The following is a 26,599-nucleotide window of genomic DNA, read 5'->3' on the forward strand; positions in this document are numbered from 1 at the left end:
GGGTGATTGGTATTCTAACCAAACATTTATTGAACAATCCCTTAAACGGCATGTAGTTTGTAATGGTTTTAAAGGAGCTGGGGTTCTTCTTGCCCTTCAACAGTCAAATTGAATGCTCTGCACTGTATTGTGACGTTTTATTGATATCAATAAGCTGATATCAATAACATAGTCAAACAGGAAAATGGTATTAATCATTTTCCCACCAATTTTTCCATAGGGAATTTTAGAAACACTTAAAATAAAGGCTGTGTTTTGTGTGACAACCATGTAAATGTCCCTCGGACAAGGTGACCTATCAATATATATTTGGCTCAATTTACTCCAGTTCGCATCAAAGTAGACATCATGCACGACTTCAAGTCCCTGCAACCTACTGCATGTCATCTCCAGCTGACACCTTTGTTAACAGGTATTGTGTAAATTTAAAACTTACACAAGACTGTTCATAGAATGGTCAATTTTTTTTTAAAGACATTTAGACGATTTATTCATTACCAAATTTAGCTAACGTAGTTAATCCAGAGATTCTTACCTTTGCCTCGATTCGGCAGTCTCGTTCAGATCATGGCACTTTTTGCAAGATGTCGCCGACAGATAGGGCAGCTCTGCTTCTAGCTCTTTAGTAACTTTGCAGTATTTTTGTTTTTGTGTGCGATTTCTTACATTAGCAGCCCAGGACATTTGTGTTACTACATACAGCCGTAAATAACTTTTTGATATTAGAGTGGCGGTAACTCGCCAGCATTATGACCGGGAATACAACTTTTGAATTGGATCCTTTGTTCGTACCCCCCAGGGCAATTGAACTGATTCGAGGCTAATCCAAAACACTGCCGGCAGAGATGCGCTATTCGGAGTGGACTTCTAGTCCGACTCAGGAGGTGCGCACACCATCCACCGCTTCCGAGTATATTACTCACTAATGTTCAGTCTCTGGATAATAAAGAAGACGAGCTCAGGTCGAGAATCTCCTTCCAGAGAGACATCAGGGATTGTAACATAGCCATGTTTCCGTGAAACAGAGTTTCTCGGGATATACTGTCTTTTTCCATCAGGAAGTGCAAGGGATGTTGTACCCATTGTGACTTAAAACCTATCCTGACCAGAAACTGTGGATAGATGTCAGCATTTGTGCAAAACTGAAGGTGTGAACCACTGGATTTAACCATGGCAGGGTGACTGGGAATATGGCTGATGACAAACAGTGTAGTTATTATTCCCTCCGTAAGGCAATCGAACAGGCAAAACGTCAGTACAGATACAAAGTGGAGTCGTAATTCAACGGCTCAGACACGAGACGTATGTGGCAGACAATCACGGGCTACACAGGGAAAACCAGCCAAGTTGCAGACACAGTCTTGCTTCTGAACAAGCTAAACTCCTTCGCCCGCTTTGAGGATAACACAGTGCCACCGATGCGGCCCGCTACCTAGGACTGTGGGTTCGCCTTCTCCGTGGCCGACATGAGTAAGACATTTTAAGCGTGTTAACCTTTGCAAGGCTGACGGCATCCCTAGCCGCATCCTCAGAACATGCGCAGACCAGTTGACTGAAGTGTGTACGGACATATTCAATCTCTCCCTATCCCAGTCTGCTGTCCTCACTTGCAGGATGTCCACCATTGTTCCTGTTCCCAAGAAAGCTAAGGTAACTGAAATAAATTACTATCGCCCCGTCGCACTAACTTCTGTCATCATGAAGTGCTTTGACAGGCTACTTCAGGATCATATCACCTCTACCTTACCTGACACCCTAGACCCACTCCAACTTGCTTACCGCCCCAATAGATCCACAGACAATGCCATCACACTGCCCTATCCCACCTGGATAAGATGAATACCTACAGTGGGGCAAAAAAGTATTTAGTCAGCCACCAATTGTGCAAGTTCTCCCACTTAAAAATGAGGCCTGTAATTTATCACAGGTAACACTTCAACTAACACAGACAAAATGAGAAGAAAAAAAAATCCAGAAAATCACATTGTAGGTTTTGTAATGAATTTATTTGCAAATTTTGGTGGAAAATAAACTTTTGTTATTGACCAAATACTTATCTCAATACTTTGTTATATACCCTTTGTTGGCAATGACAGAGGTCAAATGTTTTCTGTAAGTCTTCACAAGGTGTTCACACACTTGCTGGTATTTTGGCCCATTCCTCCATGCAGATCTCCTCTAGAGCAGTGATGTTATGTTATGGGGCAACACAGACTTTCAACTCCAAAGATTTTCTATGGGGTTGAGATCTGGAGACCTTGAAATGCTTCTTACGAAGCCACTCCTTCGTTGCCCGGGTGGTGTGTTTGGGATCATTGTCATGCTGAAAGACCCAGCCACGTTTCATCTTCAATGCCCTTGCTGATGAAAGGAGGTTTTCACTCAAAATCTCACGATACATGGCCCCATTCATTCTTTCCTTTACACGGATCAGTCGTCCTGGTCCCTTTGCAGGAAAAACAGCCCCAAGGCATGATGTTTCCACCTCCATGCTTCACAGTAGGTATGGTGTTCTTTGGATGCAACTCAGCATTCTTTGTCCTCCAAACACAACGGGTTGAGTTTTTACCAAAACGTTCTATTTTGGTTTCATATGACCATATGACATTCTCCCAATCTTCTTCTGGATCATCCAAATGCTCTTTAGCAAACTTCAGACGGGCCTGGACATGTACTGGCTTAAGCAGGGGGACACGTCTGGCACTGCAGGATACGAGTCCCTGGTGGCGTAGTGTGTTACTGATGGTAGGCTTTGTTACTTTGGTCCCAGCTCTCGGCAGGTCATTCACTAGGTCCCCCCGTGTGGTTCTGGGATTTTTGCTCACTGTTCTTGTGATAATTTTGACCCCACGGGGAGAGATCTTGCGTGGAGCCCCAGATCGAGGGAGATTATTAGTGGTCTTGTATGTCTTCCATTTCCTAATAATTGATCCCACAGTTGATTTCTTCAAACCAAGCTGCTTACCTATTGCAGATTCAGTCTTCCCAGCCTGGTGCAGGTCTACAATTTTGTTTCTGGTGTCCTTTGACAGCTCTTTGGTCTTGGCCATAGTGGAGTTTGGAGTGTGACTGTTTGAGGTTGTGGACAGGTGTCTTTTATACCGATAACAAGTTCAAACAGGTGCCATTAATACAGGTAACGAGTGGAGGACAGAGGAGCCTCTTAAAGAAGTTACAGGTCTGTGAGAGCCAGAAATCTTGCTTTTTTGTAGATGACCAAATACTTATTTTCCACCATAATTTGCAAATAAATTCATTGATTTTTCTGGATTTTTTTTCTTCTCATTTTGTCTGTCATAGTTGAAGTGTACCTATGATGAAAATTACAGGCTGTTAATTGACTATAGGTTAGCCTTCAGCACCATAGTACCCTCCAAGATCAAAATTACATTTTGGGGCCCTGGGTCTGAACCCCGCCCTGTGCAACTGGGGCCTGGACTTCCTGACGGGCCGCCCCCAGAAAGTGAAGGTAGGAAACAACACCTTCACTTCTAATCCTCAACACGGGCCCCACATGGGTGGGTGCTCAGCCCCCTCCTGTACTCCCTGTTCAGCCATGACTGCGTGGCAATACACGCCTCCAACTCAATCAAGTTTACACTACAGTGGTAGGCTTGATGACCAACCATGATGAAAATGCCTACAGGGAGGAGGTGAGGGCCCTCGGAGTGTGGTGCCAGGAAAATAACCTCTCATTCAACGTCTACAAAACAAAGGAGATGATCTTGGACTTCAGGAAACAGCCGAGGGAGCACCTCCCTATCCACATCGACGGGACAGTAGTGGAGAAGGTGGAACGTTAAGTTCCTCTGCGTACACGTCACTGACAAACTGAAATGGTCCACTCACACAAACAGTGTGGTGAAGGAGCAACAGCGCCTTGGGTGGAAATTTGGCTTGTCACCAAAAACAAGCTTCTAAGATGCACAATAAAGAACATCCTGTCGGACTATATCACTGCCTGGTATGGAAACTGCTCCGCCCACAACCCTAAGGCTCTCCAGAAGGTAGTGAGGTCTGCACAACTAATCACCGGGGGCAAACAACCTACCCTCCAGGACACCTACACCACCCACCACAAGGACAACAACCACCCAGGCCACTGCCTATTCACCCCGCTATCATCCAGAAGGCGAGGTCAGTACAGGTGCGTCAATGCTGGGACCGAGAGACTGAAAAACAGCTTCTATCTCAAGGCCATCAGACTGTTAAACAACCATCACTAACATTGAGCAGCTGCTGCCAACATACTGACTCCGTCTCTTGCCACTTTAATAATTAAAAATTTGATGTAGTAAATGTATCACTAGTCACTTTAAATACCACTTTATATAAATGTTTACATACCCTACATTACTATATCATATGTATATATTGTACTTATCATCTACTGCATCTTGCGTATGCCGTTCGGCCATCACTCATCCATATATTTATATGTACATATTCTTATTCATTCCTCTACACTTGTGTGTAAAAGGTAGTTGTGAAATTGTTAGATATTACTGCATGGTCGGAACGAGAAGCACAAGCATTTGGCTACCCTTGCATTAACATCTGCCAACCATGTGTATGTGACCAATAAAATTTGATTTGAAAGATTCAAGTTCCTTGGTGTACACACTGACTCTGAAATGGTCCACCCACACAGATGGTGTGGTGGAGGCAGAACAGTGCCTCTTCAACCTCAGGTGGCTGAAGAAATTTGTCTTGTCACCTAAAGCGCTCGAACTTTCATAGATGCACAATTGAGAGCATCCTTTCGGGCTGTATCACCGCCTGGTATGGTAACTGCACCGCCCACACCCGCAGGTCTCTCCAGAGGGTTGTGCGTTCTGCCCAAAACATCACCGGGGGCAAACTCCCTGCCCTCCAGGATACCTACAGCACCCGATGGGCACCTACAGCACTCGATGTCACAGGAAGGCCAAAAAGAACAAAGACATCATCCACCCGAGCCATGACCTGTTCACCCCGCTATCTTCCAGAAGGCGAGGTTAGTACAGGTGCAGCTGGGACCGAGAGACTGAAAAACCACTTCTATCTGAAGGCCATCAGACTGTTAAATAGCCATCACTCGGCTGATTCCACCCGGTTATGTAACCCTGCACCTTAGAGGCTGCTGCCCCATATACAGACTTGAAATCAGTTGCCACTTTAAAAATGGAACACTAGTCACTAATGTTTACATATTTTTGCTTTACGTATCTCATATACTGTATTCTATTCTACCATATTTTAGTCTATGCCACTCTTGACATTGCTCATCCTAATATTTATATGTTCCTTTACTCCATTTTACTTTTAGATTGTGAATTGTTAGATATTACTGCACTGTTGGAGCTAGAGAAACAAGCATTTCTCACCCGCAATAACATTTGCTAAGCATGTGTGACAAATAAAAATGTATTTGTAATTCTTTGAAAGCCACATCAGCAGCTAATTAGTGTTTCATTTTGAGGGAGTAAATACAGTCATATATTGATAAGTCACCTTGTCCTAGAGAAATTGGCACATATGTCATGCCAGGGTAAGACGACATTGGAAACAGCCATTATATTAAGTGTTTCTAAAATCCCCAATGGGAAAAATGTATGGTAAAAAAAACTATTGGAACCATTACTGTGTTTGATGGGCATTATGACTCACACTGTGGCACTCTTGCCGAGTTCAAAACAACTACTGTAGGAACAAAAAAAAGTCAAATCATGGCATTTTATTAGGCAAGTCAGTTAAGAACAAATTCCTATTTTCAATGATGGCCTAGGAACAGTGGGTTAACTGCCTGTTCAGGGGCAGAACGACAGATTTGTACCTTGTCAGCTCGGGGATTCGAACTTGCAACCTTTCGCTTTCTAGTCCAACGCTCTAACCACTAGGCTACTCTGCCACCCCTGCTTTCATGTCAGATATTTGGTGCTCAAGAAAGATGCCGGATTACCGACTTGGAATTCCAAGTTGGATGACCTTTCATAAAATAAAATATTTCCCAGTCGGAATGGGTGCACCTCAGCCACACTCATTGTCATAAATTATATCATAACCGCCATCGATAAGTCAGTACTGTGCAGCTGTCTTCGTCAACCTGGCCAAGGCTTTCGACTGTCAATCACTGCATTCTTATCGGCAGACTCAATAGCCTTGGTTTATCAAATGACTGCCTCACCTGGTTCACCAACTACTTATCTGATAGAGTTCAGTGTGTCAAATCGTAGGGGCCTGGTGTCCGGACCTCTGGCAGTCTGAAGGTGCCACAGGGTTCAATTCTCAGGCTGACTCTTTTCTCTGTATATATCTGATGTCGCTCTTGCTGCTGGTGATTCTCTAATCCACCTCTACGCAGATGACACCATTCTGTGTACATCTGGCCCTTCTTTGGACACTGTTAACAAACCTCCAAACGAGCTTCAAAGCCATGCAACATTCCTTCAGTGGCTTCCAACTGCTTTTAAATGCAGGTAAAACTAAATGCCTGCTCTTCAACCGATTGCTACCCGCCCGCCCGACTAGCATCACTACTCTGGACGGTTCTGACTTATGTAACCGATGTGAAATGACTAGCTAGTTAGCGGTGGTGCTTGCTAATAGTGTTTCAATCGGTGAGGTCACTCGCTCTGAGGCCTTGCAGAGCAAGGGGAACAACTACTTCAAGTCCCGCGGTGGCACGATGGGCAACAATGGGTAACAATGGGTAACAATACTTCATGGGTGACTGTTGTTGTGTGCAGAGGGTCCCTGGTTCAAGCCCGGGGTGAGGGGACAGAAGTTAAACTGTTACACTTAGAATATGTGGACAACTACAAATACTTAGGTGTCTGGTTAGACTGTAAACTCTCCTTCCAGAATCATATTGGAGATGCTTAATCAAAAATTACATTCATTTGTAAAGCCCCGCCTCAGCTCACTGGTCACCACAACAGCACACACCCGTAGCACACGCTCCAACAGGTATATTTCACTGGTCATCCCCAAAGCCAACACTTCCTTGGGCCTCCTTTCCTTCCAGTTCTCTGCTGCCAATGACTGAAATGAATTGCAAAAATCCCTGAAGCTGGAGACTTATATCTCCCTCTATCTTGAAGCATCAGCTGTCAGTCAGAGCAGCTTACTGATCACTGTACCTGGATTTGTAAATTGCACACACAACTACCTCATATTGTTATTTATCTTCTTGCTCTCTTTCACCCAAGTATCTCTACTTGCACATCTATCACTCCAGTGTTAATGCTACATTGTCATTATTTCGCCTATTTATTGCCTTACCTTACTCTAGATTTTCACACACTGTACATATATTGTTTTATATTGTGTTATATTGACTACGTTCATTTATATGTAACTCTGTGTTGTTTTTGTCGCACTGTTTTGCTTTATCTTGGCCAGGTCGCAGTTGTAAATGAAAACTTGTTCTCAACTGACCTACCTGGTTAAATAGAGGTTTAATAAAATAACCTTACTCCTGTATATACAGAAATTTGACAAAATGATTGAAAATAGGCTACTACATCAGAAAGCATTATTTGGCCACAGAGGATCATTGGCAGCTTTACTCACCTTTTCAATGACAGTCGCAATTTAACAATCATATATTTGGTATTTGCAGCGCGCACTGCCCAAATTACGAGCCATTCCGAATGTAGGCTATACGATTTGGTGAGTATGCATGTTCACTGTCTTGTCATTGGGTCAGTACCACTTTTGTTTGTTTTTGGACAATCATTTTCTCCAGGTTAGATGGACGTCATATTGTATTTATATCTCCCCTTTTCGTAGGTCTATTATGGATCAGACAAAAGTTTGTATTGATCTGTTTGCCAGTGTCAGCAGAGTAGTATACCCTGTACGTTTTGTGGGCGCACTTGGGTGTCCCGTACCGGTAAGTAATTCAATCTACTGTCACCCCTAGATAACGTTGAGTTTTAATTGCATGGATCGGTCGTTTTCAAACCACGGGTTGCAGATTCATTCACTTTTTGGCTTGGCTAGCTAGCTTTTGTTTAAAAAAAATGGATCTCGACACAGTACCATCTTTTTTGTTTTACCTGGCTGACAATTCCTGATATTTTGAGAATATATTTTGAGGAATCGCCTGAAGCGTGAGATGAATGGGAGACAGAGGAGTACAACAGTGCTGAGGCAGAGAGCTCGTAGGGAGGACGACGCTACTATTCTGAATTTTGTGTGATACGTTTTCTGGCGCCCAGAGCTGCTGATACAGAGTGGAAGAGAAGTCCAGTTGCTATAAAACTCGGGCTGGTTCCCAGACTTGCCCTCTACAAGATCACCTGCAGACCCCATCACCATAATCTACCATCCTCGGAAAATACAGTTTAAATATTTTGCCTTTTGCTGCTTTCATGTGCTATTCGGAACACGGAACCTAGGACATTTCCAACTTGCTAACTGGTTGTAGTTCTACACGCACCGCCTTCAACGAATCAGCATGTCGGACATTTCCGAGTTTCCTAGTTCTGACTAGCATGTGAACTTGCCATCTATTGGTTGACCCTTCGTGATATATTGTTTGTTTTGCGTTTGAAGTGCTTTTAGATTATGAAAAGCGCTATATAAATGTAATACATTATTTTTCCGAGTTCCCAGTTTTTCTGAACGCGGCATCAATCCCATGTTTAACCTAGGTTTAGATACGTCATTGTTCTATCTCTCCCGTCATAACGTTCAACGTCACAAAATTAGCATTTGCAACAAGGTGATCAGATTTGATAGAATTGCTGCCATACAAAGGGCAAGCATAGGCTAGCTTGAACTGTCATCCAAATTTAGAGTTTGGAGGAATCTTAAACCGTGACAATGAAATTCCTGTATAAAGAGGAGCACCCATTTGAGAAGAGAAGATCGGAGGGGGAAAAGATCAGGAAGAAGTACCCAGATAGAGTGCCAGTGAGTTGCTGCTAACTAGCTAGCCAATGCTTGCGAAATGCTAACCGCATCGCTTGTCACACACAACACAATAACAAAGAGAGGAACTTCAGGACATCGACAGTGTTGGTACTAGCTACAACCTGAACATATATGGTTACATTTTTGAAAAAAGTTTTAAAATTAATTGGTCACAGATTGTTTTGATTTAACGTTTTACACTGTCATTTTAGCCAGCTAGCTCACGTCAGCTATTTTGCTAAATTGACACTATGAATATATATATACATATTTTAACGTGTTGCTTTGAGAATCGGTAAGCATTTCATAAATAGATTTTTAGTCATCTGACTGCCTGGGACATTTATTTAATTTGCAGGTGATAGTGGAGAAAGCCCCCAAAGCCAGAATTGGTGATTTGGACAAGAAGAAATATCTTGTACCCTCTGATCTTACAGGTGAGATACAGGACATGTATCGAATTGTGTTGGGTCTATTTCCACATTTTGATCTGAATTAACGTATTTTCTTATTTCTTAAGTGGGACAGTTCTACTTCCTAATACGGAAGAGGATTCACCTGCGGGCAGAGGACGCCCTTTTCTTCTTTGTCAACAATGTCATTCCTCCCACCTCAGCCACCATGGGACTACTTTACCAGGTACTGAGCCTATTTATCTAGGCAGGGATTCATTTTTTAAATTCCCTCTTATACATTATGCATGGTGCTGTGGTATTTCCTCCTGATTAATCAGGAATTCCTGCCTTTGGCATCCTACATCTGGTCTATCTTACTTAACAGAAAATCAAGGAACATTTCAGGATGTCTCAAACACATTCCTGATTAACCGAATGTTGAATCTCTCTGTAATAGGAACACCACGAAGAGGACTTCTTTCTTTACATTGCCTACAGTGACGAGAGTGTCTACGGAAACAGCCAAACGAAAGTCTAGCTAACCACCTTTCAGCACATCTGCAGTCTGACTCTGCATCGTCACAAAGATAAATAAAAGCAATTTAGTTGCCACCAGATTAATCTTTTAATGCACTTTCAAACCCTCTTTCCCCTTTTTAAAGCTGAAATCCTTAATTGAAACGATAAAGCGACCACCCCGCCTCCGTTTTGGTAAAAAGTGACGGGATGGACCTGTGGAAATGTAACCACTCTCAAATTCATAGACCGAGCTATTGATGCAAGGACTGACCATGCATGATATCAAAATTATAGTTAACAATATTTTGAGGCTATACAGTAGTTTAAAACGTTGTTTACCAACATTGGAGTAAAACAAGCTTCTATTTTGGGTTCAACAGTTGATCTAAGCTCATGAGGCATTTATAAGTTATTTTTCAAGAATCATTGGAAATATATAATTTATTATTCCCAAAACTGATGTGACAACTACGGATTCTAGCTTTAACATTCAGACAACCAAATCTACATCTGTGTTCTCCTGTCATAGTTGTTATCCACAGCACATTTTTGTTTGTTCGTTTCACCTCCCAAATGGCTTAGGGATAGTTTCTTGGACACAATTCAATCCTTGTCCAGAATTAAAAACTATATATTCTCTATTGAACATGTGTTTGTCTAGGAATAGGCTTAGTCTATGTCTGAGAAACAGGCCCTTAATCTACCCGATTACTCTGTTGCTAGCAATCATCTTTTTTAGTTTACTTGAAAGATTAGCTTTTCGACCTACAGCATATCACACCCCTCACATTTTTGTAAATATTTGAGTATATCTTTATGTAACGACAGTGCTACAATGTAAAGTAGTGAGTGTACAGCTTGTATAACAGTGTAAATTTTCTGGCCCCTCAATAACTCAACACACAGCCATTAATGTCTAAACCGCTGGCAACAAAAGTGAGTACACCCCTAAGTGAAAATGTCCAAATTGGGTCCAAAGTGTCAATATTTTGTGTGGCCACCATCCTTTTCCAGCACTGCCTTTGGGCATGGAGTTCACCAGAGCTTCACAGGTTGCTACTGGAGTCCTCTTCCACTCCTCCATGACGACATCACGGAGCTGGTGGATGTTCGAGACCTTGCACTCCTCCACCTTCCGTTTGAGGATGCCGCACAGATGCTCAATAGGGTTAAGGTCTGGAGACATGCTTGGCCAGTCTATCACCTTTACCCCCAGCTTCTTTAGCAAAGCAGTGGTCGTCTTGGAGGTGTGTTTGGGGTCGTTATGTTGGAATACTGCCCTGCGGCTCAGTCTCCGAAGGGGGGGGGTCATGCTCTGCTTCAGTATGTCACAGTACATGTTGGCATTCATGGTTCCCTCAATGAACTATCTCCCCAGTGCCGGCAGCACTCATGCAGCCCCAGACCATGACACTCCCACCACCATGCTTGACTGTAGGCAAGACACACTTGTCTTTGTACTCCTCACCTGGTTGCCGCCACACACACTTGACACCATCTGAACCAAATAAGTTTATCTTGGTCTCATCAGACCACAGGATATGGTTTCCGTAATCCATGTCCTTAGTCTGCTTGTCTTCAGCAAACTGTTTGCGGGCTTTCTTGTGCATCATCTTTAGAAGAGGCTTCCTTCTGGGACGACAGCCATGCAGACCAATTTGATGCAGTGTACGGTGTGTGGTCTGAGCACTGACAGGCTGACCCCCACCCCTTCAACCTCTGCAGCAATGCTGGCAGCACTCATACGTCTATTTCCCAAAGACAAGCTCTGGATATGACGCTGAGCACGTGCACTCAACTTCTTTGGTTGACCATGGCGAGGCCTGTTCTGAGTGGAACCTGTCCAGTTATTGTAAATGAGAACTTGTTCTCAACTTGCCTACCTGGTTAAATAAAGGTGAAATAAAATAAAATCGCTGTATGGTCTTGGCCACCGTGCTACAGCTCAGTTTCAGGGTCTTGGCAATCTTATAGCCCAGGCCATCTTTTTGTAGAGCAACAATTATTTTTTTCAGATCCTCAGAGTTCTTTGCCATGAGGTGCCTTGTTGAACTTCCAGTGACCAGTCAGTATGAGGGAGTGTGAGAGTGATGACACCAAATTGAACACACCTGCTCCCCATTCACACCTGAGACCTTGTAACACTAACAGTCACATAACACCGGGGAGGGAAAATGGCTAATTGGGCCCAATTTGGACATTTTCACTTAGGGGTGTTCTCACTTTTGTTGCCAGTGGTTTAGACATTAATGGCTGTGTGTTGAGTTATTTTGAGGGGACAGCAAATGTACACTTATACAAGCTGTACACACTACTTTACATTGTAGCAAAGTGTCATTTCTTCAGTGTTGTCACATGAAAAGATATACTCAAATATTTACTAATATGTGAGGGGTGTACTCACTTTTGTGATATACGGTATACACATTTACCTATACAGTATGCATTGACATTGCACCCAAACATTTCAGTGGACAGTTTTGGTGATTCATCTTACTGTAGCTTCATAGACCAATGAAGGTTATTTCTGTGATATGAAGGATACGTTAGCCTGAAAGCCAGACCTGTTTCTTTCTCTCCCTGCGTGACCACCTCCCTCAGATGACCACTCAAGCCATTAACTTTCTAATGATTGTCCATCTTATGATGTTGTGATGTTTTTTCTAAATTGCATGCTTTTTTGTTTAGCTTTAAAGCCCATTGAGATTCTTTATGTAATGAACAGTGCTATAAAAGTTGAATAAATTATTATTTATCTGTCTAGGAAACTGTCCGTATATGTTTGTTTGCTCAATCTTTGGTCTAGTGTTTTAATATTTTTTTATCCATCAACAGTAAACAATGAAGCAAGTTAAATGGTCACGTGCAAATAGTTGATTTCCTACGATATATCTTTAGTTAAAAAAAAAATGATGAGCTAAGACAGTTGTAGCCTATCAAAGGGTAGCGGGCAATGATGTATATAAACCCTGGATTGCTGACGCTATGTATTGGCACACCCCAGTAGGAGCATGTATGAATTAAGTTAAGAATGTTTTCCCATCAGCCTAATTTGAATAAACATTGTGATTGGCTGATAGCCGTGAGGGTTATCGAATCAGGATCAAATGTTTTGATCTCTTCAAGCTCATTAATGATAGAATGTTCCTATTTCAAGATTGCCAAAAGGCCAGTCTCTTTGGCAAATGGCAGGAATAGAATGGGCTCTGGAAGCTCTAAACCTGGCAATTTGACTGGTAAAGTCACGAGTACACTCGCAATAGCTGCATGCCTGGTATTCTGATGCAATAATTTCCATGCTATTTTGGAATGTTCTATCAACTGATGCTCATCCAATGGAATGTATTATTTGTAATGTCAGTTGAGTTGACTCAACAAATCACAGCACAGATTGAAGGGTACACTTCCTGCTTATACTCTAGGTTGTCATCTTCAACCTAGCTTTTACTACCTGGCATGGGTGCACTCAAAATGGCTGCCAGTCCACCCCTTATTCCATCATTGACTTGAATGGAGATGCCCATTAAATTCATTCTATTTCTATGGAGTGGAATGTAATAGCTGAACAAACACACCAACTAAGTCTAGTCTATGCTCCCTTCTCTCAAGATACAGTACTATCTTTCTGAACTGCCTATCATCTAGCTGTGGAAGACCATACCCCAAGAACTGCCAGATCCCTACATTTGTTTAGAGGTTGAAAGGATTGAGGGAGACCGAGGATAGGGTTGAATCTGTTGAAGCGAGCAATAACAAAAGAGAGGGTATGTCGAGGAAGATTGGTGTCAAGTTCAGAGTGAGCCTGACACCAGAGTTCTGTAGGTGAAATGGAAGGGGTAGAAGCTGTTGTGAGGAGCCCGAGCCTTGCATTGAGGGTGGAACCAGGCTTTTTTGGCTGGTCCATGGGTGGTTTCAGGTTGCGTGAAAAAGACTGGTGCTGTTGAGTTGTTAAAGTAACCTGAAGTGGACTTGTGATGTTTGTTTGTGTTTCTTCAGATCAGAAGGAGCAGGTGCTGCGTGCAACGCAACTTGGGAAAGACCTGTATTTTGCTTTGCTCTTATGGGGGGTGATACATGCCAAAATTAAGCCTTGTGAAGCTACTGATACCTCCCAAGTCACATAACGTTTTCCTAGCGCCATAAAATACCACCATGAATTAACATGGACTGTCAATGTAGACAAGTGTTTTTACAATGCTTCAAACTGCTGACGAGTTCACGTCGCTTGTAAGTTTTTTATTATGAAAGATCTTAACATGAGTTAATGTTAATGTGTTAAAGTGTCTGTTTAGTTTATTATTAAAGCTCTCACCATGAATGCCTTATGTCTACATGTACATGAATTTGTAAAAAATATTTTTAATTGCCAGAGAAATCTAATCAATTTAATTAGTCGATTTAGCGAAAATAGGCATATTACTTCAATACAAAACTTATTAGGCTAGTTGATATTGTAGCCTGCCACCATTACTGTGTAGATGCCTATTTCTCACATCAATACAGACACAAGGCCTCTTTGTTGGAGGTAGCCCTTTTCAGAAATAAGAGGTAGCCTAGGTCTCTTGTGGCGCATTCAAAACAACTCGGAACTCGGCAATCTCTGACTTCCGACTTCAGTGCGTTTATGACAACTGGAAACTCAGAAAAAAACAAGCACAGACTTGTCATCCAACTCAAAATTTCAATTCCAAAACCCTGGCATCTTTCTCTGACCTGAAAATCACTGATGTCATGATTTGACCTTGTTTTTTTCTCCAGAGTTCAACAGACACAATTACTGTCACCATGCAATCCTTAGGCTATACATTTCTGTGGAGATGTCTTATGGTTAAAAGCAGGGCTCAAATTGTGTGGGTATGTGAGGATATAGGCCTAACCCTTGTTATAGGCGCGGCAGGTAGCCTAGTGGTTAGAGCGTTGGACTAGTAACCAAAAGGTTGCAAGATTGAATCCCCGAGATGACAAGGTAAAAATTTGTCGTTCTGCCCCTGAACAAGGCAGTTAATCCACTGTTCCTAGGCCGTCATTGAAATTAAGAATTTGTTCCTAACTGACTTGCCTAGTTAAATAAAATAACAAATTAAATGGAGACTGGAAAAAGCATATGATGCTGTTGAGTTAAGGTAACCTGAAGTGGACTTGTGATGTTTGTGTTTCTTCATCTCAGAGGGCGCAGGTGCTGCATGCAACGCATCTTGGGAAAGACCTGTATATTGCTTTGCGCTCATTTGGGGGATGATAAGTGCCAGAATTAAGCCTTGTGAAGCTACTGATACCTCCCACCAAGTCACCTAACGTCTTCCTAGCGCCATAAAATACCGCCATGAATTAACATGGCCTGTCAATGGAGACAAGTGTTTTTCTAATTCTTCAAACTGCCGTTGCGTTCACGTCGTTTGTAAGTTTATTATTATGAAAGATCTTAACATGAATGCTGTCATGACATTGCCCTGTTGCATGAGGTTCATGACCCCCATAAATACCTTTCCCCGTTTTCTCTCCACCCTAAATAACGGACTCTTGGAAAGCCCTTTGTTAACATAGAAACAGTATGGTAATATCAAAAGGTTGGGGAAAGGTACAATATTTCTGTAATTCAACCAGTTTAAAGTGTCCGTTGGTACTTAAAGAATATGATGTCAGATCAGTTGGTGTCTGGGACATTATATCTGAGGATAGGATGACTTAAATTGTATCTTGGAAAGTCTACACATTCTAGTTATCAGATTCACATGGAATTGTTGTGCAATTTAAATGTTTAAATATGAAAGTATTTGTGAAAATATTAAATGTAATTTTACCTTCTAAATGAGAGAATTGTTTTCATAAGTAAACTATGCTCACTCAGTGGCCATGCCCAAGTGAACATACATTGGTTGAGAACTATGAAAAATGCCCTTCTCTCCCCCAACACAAAAGCCCGTTGACGAAAGTAAACCTTAGTTCCCGACGATGTGAGGACTGGTGTCCATACGTTTTAAAGGGCTAATTTCAACGTGGAAGTGACGATTACCATGCTGGAAGGATGAATTTCTACTAGACCAGACAGAATTCAGCACAAGCTGATTATGGCAAAATGGTATGAACTTTGAACTCTTATTCACTAAAGAAGAAGTGATACATCCTAGAAGTTGAGTTATAAGCTGCAGCTGTATACGTATGTGGCCTAGGAAAGGACAGACAATCTCCTAATAAGAATGACAGGATACAACGTATCTGTCCTACAACACTACGACCAGACAGATTCTGCAAAGGACAAGGGCAATCTCTGCTGGGCAAACCAGTCTTACATCTTCGATCCATCTATTGAACCGCAGATCAGTGTAAATATATATCTTGCATTTTCCTTTTCTGAATAGGCGGTTATTATAGAATGCATAAGATTCTGTATTTACAGTAGCATAGCTTTTCAAGGTCCGATAGAGACCCGATCTCCTTTGTCCCTCAGTCATCCCGCTCTTTGATTCAAACCCAACCCCTTTTCTTTGTGTAAGTTTCGTCTGCTAGGGACTTTTTCTTTAATAACATGATTAGTAATCGATGTATGATCTATCCTGTATATGTGTAATTCTCTGTGATTTATTTAGGTATTTAATAAATAAATAAATAAGCCAAGTATTGTATTGCTGATTCAACTTGTTAGCCAGGGTTTCTGAAGATAACCAAGAATTTTACGACGTTCAGATGAGACTGAATAAGGTGACGATTAATAATTGACTGCTATTGATATAAAAGATCTTCAGATCTTTAAGAGTTTATTTGGAAGACATCAGCTCTATAAACACACTTCCGTGGTGCCCCAGGTTATTAACAAGTTAATTGTTGCATGGTTTAATTCAATCACGTAATCAATCAAGCGTTAGGTAATTGATTTTATAAAAAAGCCTGTCACATAATTCAATCAGTCAGAGATACGACAACGCCTTAAAAACGTCTACATGTGTTGCGCGTCAAGTGTTAGTTTAGCAAGATGGTGCCGACAGAGATGGTCGCCTCGCTTCTGTTCCTTAGGAAACTATGCAGTAATTCGTTTTTTTTTATGTGTTATTTCTTACATTGTTAGCCCAGAAAACCTCAAGTGTTATTACATACAGCCGGGAAGAACTACGTCAACTTGCCAACATTACGACCAGGAATATGACTTTCCCAAAGCGGATCCTTTGTTCGGACCTCCACCCTGGACATGGGATCTAATCCCAGAGGCTGACCCAAAACAATACGGTCACCGCAGGAGAGGCAGATGGCGTGGCCTACTGGTCAGACTTAGAAGGTGAACACACCATCCACCGGCTTCTGAGCATATTACTCGCCAATGTCCAATCTCTAGACAACAAGGTGGATGAAATTAGGTCACAAGTTGCCTTCCAGAGAGACATCAGAGATTGTAACATTCTCTGTTTCACGGAAACATGGCTCACTCGGGAAATGTTGTCAGAGTCGGTACAGCCACTCGGTTTCTTTGCGCATCGTACCGACACAAACAAGCATTTCTCTGCTAAGAAAAGGGGTGGGGGTGTATGCCTTATGATTAACGACTCATGGTGTAATCATAACAACATACAGGAACTCAAGTTATTTTGTTCACCTGACCTAGACTTCCTTACAATCAAATGCCGACCGCATTATCTCCCAAGAGAATTCTCTTCGATTATAGTCACAGCCGTGTATATCCCACCCCAAGCAGATACCTTGATGGCCCTGAAAGAACTTCACTGGACTGTAAACTGGCTGCATTTATTGTAGCTGGGGATTTTAACAAAGCTAATCTGAGATCAAGGCTTCCTATATTCTATCAGCATAACGAATGTGCGACATGAACTGGTAGCATTCTGAACCATTGCTACCGCAATGCATACAAAGCCCTCCCCCGCCCTCCCTTCGGCAAATCTGACCATGACTTGTTGCGCCAATCCTATAGGCAGAAACTAAACAGGAAACACCTGTGCTCAGGTCTATCCAAAGCTGATCTGACCAATCGGATTCCACCCTTCAAGATTGCTTCGATCACGTGGACTGGGATATGTTCCAGGTAGCCTCAGACAATAACAATGACGTATACGCTGACTCGGTGAGCAAGTTTATTAGCAAGTGCATCGGAGATGTTGTACCCACTGTGACTATTAAAACCTTCCTTAACCAGAAACCATGGATTGATGGCAGCATTCGCACAAGCATTCGCACAAGACGTATGTGGCAGGGTCTAGTCAACCACGGACTACAAAAAGAAAACCAGCCCCGTCGCAGACATCTTTCTCCCAGACAAATTAAACTTCTTTGCTTGCTTTGAGAACAATACAGTGCCACTGACACGGCCCGCTATCAAAGCTTGTGGGGTCTCCTTCTCCGTGGCCAACATGAGTAAAACATTTAAACGTATTAACCATCGCAAGGCTGCCGGCCCAGAGGGCATCCGCAGCCGCGTCCTCAGAGCATGCGCAGACCAGCCAGCTGGTGTGTTTACAGACATATTCAATCAACCCTTATCCCAGTCTACTGTCCCCACATGCTTCAAGATGGCCACCATTGTTCCTGTTCCCAAGAAAGCGAAGGTAACTGAACTAAATGACTATCGCCCTGGAGCACTCACTTCTGTCATCATGAAGTGCTTTGAGAGACTAGTCAAGGATAATATCACCTCCACCCTACCTGACACCCTAGACCCACTCCAATTTGCTTACCAAGAAATTTGGCTTGTCACCTAAAACACTCACACATTTTTACAGTTGCACAATTTAGAGCATCCTGTAGGCTATATCCCCGCCTGCTACGGCAACTGCACCGCCCTCAACTGAAAGCCTCTCCAGATGGTAGTGCGGTCTGCACAACGCATCACTGGGGGCAAACTACCTGCACTCCAGGACACCTACAGCACCCGATGTCACAGGAAGGCCAAAAAGATCATCAAGGACAACAACTACCCGAGCCACTGCCTGTTCACCCTTGGTATCATCCAGAAGGAGAGGTCATTACAGTACAGGTGCATCAAAGCTGGGACTGAGAGACTGAAAAACATCTATCTTAAGGCCATCAGACTGTTAAACAGCCATCACTAACATAGAGGCTGCTGCCAACATACAGACTCAAATATCTGGGCACTTTAATAAATGGATTTAATCAAGGTATCACTAGTTACTTTAAATAATGCCACTTTAATAATGCTTACATATCCTACATTACTCATCTCATATGTACATACTGTATTCTATACCATCTACTGCATCTTGCCTATGCCGCACATCCATCGCTCATCCATATATTTATATGTACATAATCTTATTCATCCCTTTACATTTGTATGTATAAGGTAGTATTTGTGAATTTGTTAGATTTCTTGTTAGATATTACTGCACTGTCGGAACTAGAAGCATGAACATTTCACTGCACTCGCTTTAACATCTGCTAACCATGTGCATGTGACCAATAACATTTGATTTGATAGCCCTTGTTTGCTTAGACTTAGAACAAACAACGGTCCAGATTATATAAAGTGATCTAGGCTATATCAATGAATAGCTATACAATTATTTCCACATAGTCTACTAGCCTATCAAAGTTCTTGATCAGCCTCAACATCACAGGAAAGTATGGTTGGTTAATTAAATGCTCCGCAATTTAGAATATTAGTGGTAGGCTACCGCAAAATACCAAAAAGATAGAATAGGTATGACTAAAATAGTGAATTCTGGTAGATAGGTGAATAGAGAGGTGGTGGGTGCTGTGTGGATGGAAGGTTCTGCCCGTCACTGCTTTTCAACAGGTAGTCAGTCTTGGAAGGGGGACTCGAAGAGGGAGACTGCAAAGTCCAGGCGCTGCTGCTCTCTTTGTTCTGAGTGTTTGCAGTGCTAGGGTTTTTAGCTATTCTGTGCATTTCACATTACATGCCCAGTATGATAGTTTTCTTGCTCTTTCTTAGCAGATAATGACAACATGACAATAACAGTAGCTGTAGATGATGTAATGAAAGGTTGGAGGGTGGTTGGTAATGGAGGACATCAGGTGGATCCATGTCTGGGTGTTAGGCAGAGCTCCTAGGTCCTTGAGAACAGGAGCAGAGTAAAGGGAACAGGATAGGAGACAGACGTAAAACAATTGAACACACAGGTTACAGGTTTATCAGGTATGTAAAAATACAGTTATTGAATGATTTAATTTAAATGTTTGATGAGACATGCAATAATGTTAATGGTAGACCACAACAAAGAGGCAAAAGCAAATAGCTTTCATCTGAGATTTTCATGTTTACCTTAACGTATGGTGACCCCAGCTAGGAGTGAAAGAGCAGCAAGGTTTTCGAGGTCTCGCCTTCCTTTCGTCTTTCTTCCAAGCCAAGTCATTCGCCCGGATGTCAAAGCACTTGGTCCCCTTGATTCTCCTACGGTGGCTCTCCTTCTGTTTCTCCTGGCGCCTTGTCCATGTTCAGCCTCAACTTGATGATAATAGAAGTAAATGCAATTATACTTAATATTATTATAAATACATCTCTTATATATCTCTTGGAAGGCCAGAAAATAAATTAACAGCGGACAATCATTTTTACCTGGTCAAATGCCTCCACATCCTTCTTAGCCCATGCCTGAATGTGGTCCTCGAAGGCGTTCTGATCTGGTTCGACAAACTTCCACCACATCAGGTGGAGTTTCAGTGATCTCAAAGTACTGTGGGGGAAATGTTATGTTTGTATCAAATCAATGCTGCTTTTCTCTGAAACCAATTCGATGGGTTCACGCAGATGACTGACTGATCGTGTATGGAGGAATCCTCACTGTCACTGATAAGCAACTTGGCAGTACGCCCAGAATGTTGATATGGAAACAACCGAGGTATCTCAGTTTCAAGGTCTCAACTTGGAGAGAGAAAGCCTTGTGAGGTATTGATCAGTCACATGTGCGAGCCACCGGTAATGATTAATGAATTATGCTAAATCATGCAAATATAACTTGCCATACATAAGACAACTGCTGGGACTGCCCCAGAGGAGCTTCTGATAGAACTGCGTGGTGTGCAGAGTTTGTTGTAAACTCTCCAGCTTGCTAATAATAAACAGCTGCGGCTCCTGTCCGTACAGCAGGCGATAGGGTGAGTACTCTGGAGGCCTGGACGCTGCTTTTGTGTGCAAAGATAATTACTTTCAGATTATCCCCCCACCATTCCTGGTACCAGTCAAGGGACTTGCCCATGGATATCCCACTGGTCCGTTCATCCAAACCTGGAGTCACCATACATCTACACACTCACATTATATATAACTGGCTGTACTATATCAGTGTCTATTTCGAAAAAAAAATCGAAATTACTGGAGGCCTATGCAAAACAATGCTACAACCATTGCATTATTAACCACTAACATGTAAGCTAACATTGACTGAAACCAACTAGCCTAGAGCTAACCAGCACTGAGCCAAACTAAATTTGGTTAGCATCAAGCTAGCGAACTGTTAAGCTATTTTCGTACAAATATTAACACTAACACATTTTATTGGGAAATCACATATTTACACATATTACCTAAAGTAAACTGAGCCTTTGTTCATAGAAAATAAAACAAATTGGATCTAAAACGTTGTTGAAAAAAATTACAGAATGTTTGGACGCCATCTTAATCCCTTCTCTTACATATAAACCATTAACAACCTTGCCAAACTCCATTAGTTACAATGGGGAAAATACCAACCAGTTTTTCACTCTTTAAAACTAGAGGTCAACCGATTAATTAGGGCCGATTTCAAGTTTTCATAACAATCGGTAATCAGCATTTTTGGATGCTGATTAAGGCCGATTACGTTGCAATCCATGAGGAGACTGTGTGGCAGGCTGACCACCTGTTACCCGTGTGCAGCAAGGAGCCAAGGTAAGTTGCTAGCTAGCATTAAGCTCATCTTGTAAAAAAACAATACATCTTATCATAATCACTAGTTAACTACACATGGTTGATGATATTACTAGTTTAACTAGCTTGTCCTGTGTTGCATATAATCAATGCGGTGCCTGTTAATCTATCATCGAATGTCACGCTCTGGTCGAAGTATATTGTGTTTGTCTTCTTTTATTTGGTCAGGCCAGGGTGTGACATGGGTTTATTGTGGTGTGTTTTGTCTTGGGGTTTTGTTAGGTATTGGGTTTGTGGTTTAGTGGGGGTATCTAGCATAGTCTATGGCTGTCTGGAGTGGTTCTCAATCAGAGGCAGGTGTTTATCGTTGTCTCTGATTGGGAACCATATTTAGGCAGCCATATTATTTGAGTGTTTCGTGGGTGATTGTTCCTGTGTTTATGTTCACCAGATAGGCTGTATAGGTTTTCACGTTCGTTTATTGTTTTGTTTAGTTACTTCATGTCGAGTCATTTATTAAAGAACATGAATAACCACCACACTGCATTTTGGTCCGCTTCTCTTCCACCAGACGAAAGCCGTTACATCGAATCACAGTTTACTTCCCCAAAAGGGTGATGATTTAACAAAAGTGCATTTGCGAAAAAAGCACCATCGTTGCACCAATGTACCTAACCATAGTCAGGGTATATGCAGGAGTTTGGACCGTCTGGCTCGTTGCGAACTGTGTTAAGACCATTTCTTCCTAACAAAGACCGTAATTAACTTGGCAGAATTTTACATAATTATGACATAACATTGAAGGTTGTGCAATGTAACAGCAATATTTAGACTTAAAATACGTAACATATTTCACTGAAAGGAGAAATGTTTAGTTTTTGAAATGATTGTTTCCGGATTTCACCATATTGATGATCTAAGGCTCGTATTTCTGTGTGTTTATTATATTAAGTCTATGATTTTATATTTGATAGAGCAGTCTGACTGAGCGGTGCTAAGCAGCAGCAGGCTCGTAATCATTTATTCAAACAGCACTTTCTAGCGTTTGCCAGCAGCTCTTCGCAATGCTTGAAGCACAGTGCTGTTTATGACTTCAAGCCTATCAACTCCTGAGATTAGGCTGGCAATACTATAATACTAAGAACATCCAATAGTCAAAGGTACATGAAATACAAATGGTATAGAGAGAAAGTCCTATAATAATAACAACCTATAATAATAACCTATAATATAATAACCTATAATAATAACTACAACCTAAAACTTCTTAAAACTTATTCGGTGTAGGGGGCAGTATTCGGAAGTTTGATGACTGAGGTGTCAAAAGTAAACTACCTGTTACTCAGGCCCAGAATAGGATATGCATATAATTGGAAGCATTGGATAGACAACACTCTGAAACTGTTAAAATATTGTCTGTGGGTATAACAGAACCGATTTGGCAGGCAAAACCCTAGGACAATCCATCCAGGAATTTTCTTTTGAGGTCATTGGACTTTTCAATGCTTTTCTATGGGAAAGTCAAATAATTAGGACCCAGATTGCAGTTCCTATGGCATCTACTAGATGTCAACAGTCTTTAGAAATTGTTTCATGCTTGTTTTTTATTTAATAAAGAAGTATTCGTATTCTTTTGAAGTATCCCTCAAAAGGACTTGTCTTTTGGCATGCGTGAATGAGTGTGCGCTCCTCGTTCTTTTTCTCCGGTATTGAACACCGTATATTCCATCTTAAATTTGATAGATTATTTACATATAAGGGTATCTGAGGTTGGATTAGAAATGTTGTTTGAATTGTTTGGACAAAGTTTACAGGTAACTTTTTAGATTATTCCGTAGGCATGTTGGGCGAGTTGGAACAGGTGGATTTCTGAATCAAACGTGCCAAATAAACTGACATTGTGGGGATATAAAGAAGGACTTTATTGAACAAAAATACCATTCATTGTGTAACTGGGATCCTTTGGATTGCAAAAATATGAAGATCTTCAAAAGGTAAGTGATTTATTTTAGCGCTATTTTTGAGTTTTGTGACACCTGTGCAGGTTATGAATTTGTTAATGCAGGAAGTGTGTGAGGCTCTGTCCTCAGACGATCAAATGCTCTGCTTTCACCGTAAAACATTTTGTAAGTCGGACAAAGCGGTTCGATTACCAAGATTCAAAGCTAAAGGATGGTGTATAACACTTTCTTGAATGTTTAATATTACTACTTTTGTATTTTGAATTTCACGCTCTGCAATTTCACTGGATATTGGCCAGGTGGGACGCTACCGTCAATACTTATTTTCCACCATAATTTGCAAATAAATTCATTAAAAATCCTACAATGTGATTTTCTGGATTTTTTCCCCTCATTTTGTCTATCATAGTTGAAGTGTACCAATGATGAAAATTACAGGCCTCTCATCTTTTTAAGTGGGAGAACTTGCACAATTGGTGGCTGACTAAATACTTTTTTGCCCCACTGTATATACTGTATTCTATTCTACTGTGTCTTAATCTATGCCACTCTGACATTGCTCATCCAAATATTTATATATTCTTAATTCCTTTACTTTAGATTTGTGTGTATTATGTGTATTGTTGTGAAATTGTTAGATATTACTGCACTGTTGGAGCTAGAAACACAAGCATTTCGCTACACCCGCAATAACATCTTCTAAACAAGTGTATGTGACCAATACAATTTATTTTAATATAGGCCTAAACTCAGATAAAATAGTGCTATCTACAAACTAAAAGGATTTTTACGCTGCCCTAATAGGATAACCCTTTATGGTTCCAGGTAGAACCCCTTCTGTGTCTAGGTAGAACCCTTTTGGGCTCTATTCCACAGAGGGTTCTACATGGAACCAAAAAGACTTCTACCTGGAAGAACCAAAAAGTGTTCTCCTTTGCTGACAGCCAAAGAACCCTGTTGGAACCCCTTTCTCAAAAGAGTGTACTCAACAAGTTTAGCCTATTAAGTTTACACCATTTCATTCTATACTCACACATCTGCCTGGTATTCAAGATAACACGCAACATAGTACCACCACCTTTGAAGGTTTTTGTCAACCTCTGCTCAGACTTAAATAGCAGTGTTCCAAGAAGCACCACCAGGGGTGACTGTAGTATCCCCAAACAGACACAAAGGAGACACGAGGGCATCCCACACTCATTTTAGATCCAAAGGAGTCTTTATTTTCATACTGTATGCTCTCACTCTCATAGCTCTCTCTTTTGCCATCTTCTCATGTATTTTCTCATGTACTCCATACACACACCCACACACACACACAAACTACAGTCGCATCTTGTTTACATTTCTCACGTTTTAGGCGTCCAGCTTTGGCCTTGGATGGATCATGCTACAATGAGATGGGCACAGAGGTACGTATGTACAGTCCTTTTCAGTGTGGCGGCAAATTAATTGAACAAGAGAATAGGATGTGGTTGCTTGTGGTGGGAGAGCAGTGTGGGTGGTGGGGGAGAACATCCACAGTGATGCTGATTGGTTGCTCTGGCTCATAACTTCTTGACTAAAATAAAAATAGATGTAGAAATTATTTCGACCTTGCCTTAGCTCAACTGTTGAAAAGCTTTCATTAACATACTTCCAGAGATAGCAAGACATTCAGTACTCACTGAATGAGGTAGCCTACCCATCCCCATTTACAAGTGAATTCATCAATTAAATTAATTATAATATAGCACATTCAATGACATTATTACTGTAGACTATAGGCTACTCTCGTATCTACATTGTCCAATACCGTAATCATTGAATGAAGTGCGTACCATCCACATTAACTATTTCATTTATCAATTAGATAAATAATACAAGCACATGCCGTTACATTATTGTAGAATAGGCTACTCCCGTATTCACACTATATTAGGATACCGTTATGATTTCATCGGTCTTGTCAGAGGCATGATTTGAAGGTCTTCGATCGAAGTTGAACGTCGTACATCGTTCCCGTCTTCAGTGAAAAGTAGTTATGCATCCCCTATTCAATTCAGTTCGAGTGTGAAGGCCTAGTGACAGTGGAAAATAAACCCATAGCTCCAGCACACAAGGGCATCGTCTTACAATGTAAAATATGTATATATCCTATAGCACCACGTGTGTATATTTTCATTTACAATTGAATTCAAACATGAAATAAATTATACTAGCAACATGAAATTACGTTATTTTTGTACACTAGCTTATTCCCTTATCGACATAGTAAATAATATTGCCTACCTGCTTTCGACAGTACGTTATCAACTCATTATCAACAAAAAGTCATTATTTTCTTATAAACCCAATTTGCCTTATCAACACAGTAGGCCTAAATATATTCCTCACGATATCACAACATAAATATAGTCTACCTACTCCTCAATCGGATCAAAGACATCTTGGTAATTATTTTGCATCGTCTCTAAGGAAACTATCTGGGGGCAGACACTCTGCTGCTTGTAAAAAACTAAACAAGATTGAGCTCTCTTTCGAGCTCTTAAATACCATGTTCGTCTCTGGATTCCTTTAGACATCCCTACCCTGAACCCTAAACTATAACCCCTAACTAACACTAAACTGAACTATTTGACCTCGATACTTGATTGAGGTATGGACATCCCAAGGATCCAAAATAGCCCTAAAACTCGTCAATTCGACTGAAAGCCATGGACACACCTCTTATTGGTTGTCTGATTTTGGCTATTGGGTAACAACACCGTTTGTGGTTGGCCAACAACATTTAGATCTGTATGCAGGGAGATAACATACTATGCCATGAGGTGTTGAGGGAAAACAGATTGGATTGGACATAATATTTTCTTGGCAATTTGCGATAACAGGAAATACACAAGCTGCAGGCTACACCATAGCTTCGGAATGTCGGCTTGCACGGGAAAAACAGTCAGTTTCTAACATTTTTTGTTGAGATTGAATTAATATAAATATAAACTATGCACCGTATGACT

The 26,599-nt window shown here is 41.4% G+C and overlaps 3 protein-coding genes across 4 annotated transcripts in view; 2 read left to right on the forward strand and 1 right to left on the reverse strand.

Annotated features, from left to right (window-relative positions):
• Positions 1-26,599, reverse strand: part of senp3a (SUMO specific peptidase 3a) — a 67,520-nt gene that overhangs the window by 33,644 nt on the left and 7,277 nt on the right. The gene's annotated exons all lie outside the window — the stretch shown is intronic.
• LOC135550213 (gamma-aminobutyric acid receptor-associated protein) lies at positions 8,673-12,576 on the forward strand. Its single transcript, XM_064980815.1, has 4 exons — positions 8,673-8,901; positions 9,260-9,338; positions 9,422-9,540; positions 9,754-12,576. Exons 1-4 carry the CDS (start codon positions 8,812-8,814, stop codon positions 9,832-9,834), a joined length of 369 nt encoding a protein of 122 aa, XP_064836887.1. The 5' UTR covers positions 8,673-8,811; the 3' UTR covers positions 9,835-12,576.
• The window catches only part of LOC135550217 (G protein pathway suppressor 2-like), a 33,118-nt gene continuing 32,917 nt past the window's right edge, over positions 26,399-26,599 (forward strand). For both annotated transcript variants that reach the window (XM_064980825.1, XM_064980826.1), the window contains exon 1: positions 26,399-26,534. The gene's annotated coding sequence lies outside the window, so the exon portion shown is untranslated. The remainder of the gene's footprint in view (positions 26,535-26,599) is intronic.

The sequence above is a fragment of the Oncorhynchus masou genome, chromosome 12 (genome assembly GCF_036934945.1).
Source record: "Oncorhynchus masou masou isolate Uvic2021 chromosome 12, UVic_Omas_1.1, whole genome shotgun sequence".
Lineage (NCBI taxonomy): Eukaryota > Metazoa > Chordata > Actinopteri > Salmoniformes > Salmonidae > Oncorhynchus > Oncorhynchus masou.

What these genes read in the sequence shown, in the direction of transcription:
- LOC135550213 (XM_064980815.1), top strand. Translation starts at nt 8,812, where the DNA reads ATGAAATTCCTGTATAAAGAGGAGCACCCATTTGAGAAGAGAAGATCG. An exon ending in AGTACCCAGATAGAGTGCCA is followed by an intron (nt 8,902 to 9,259) that starts GTGAGTTGCTGC and finishes TTTAATTTGCAG; the next exon opens with GTGATAGTGGAGAAAGCCCC. An exon ending in TGTACCCTCTGATCTTACAG is followed by an intron (nt 9,339 to 9,421) that starts GTGAGATACAGG and finishes TTATTTCTTAAG; the next exon opens with TGGGACAGTTCTACTTCCTA.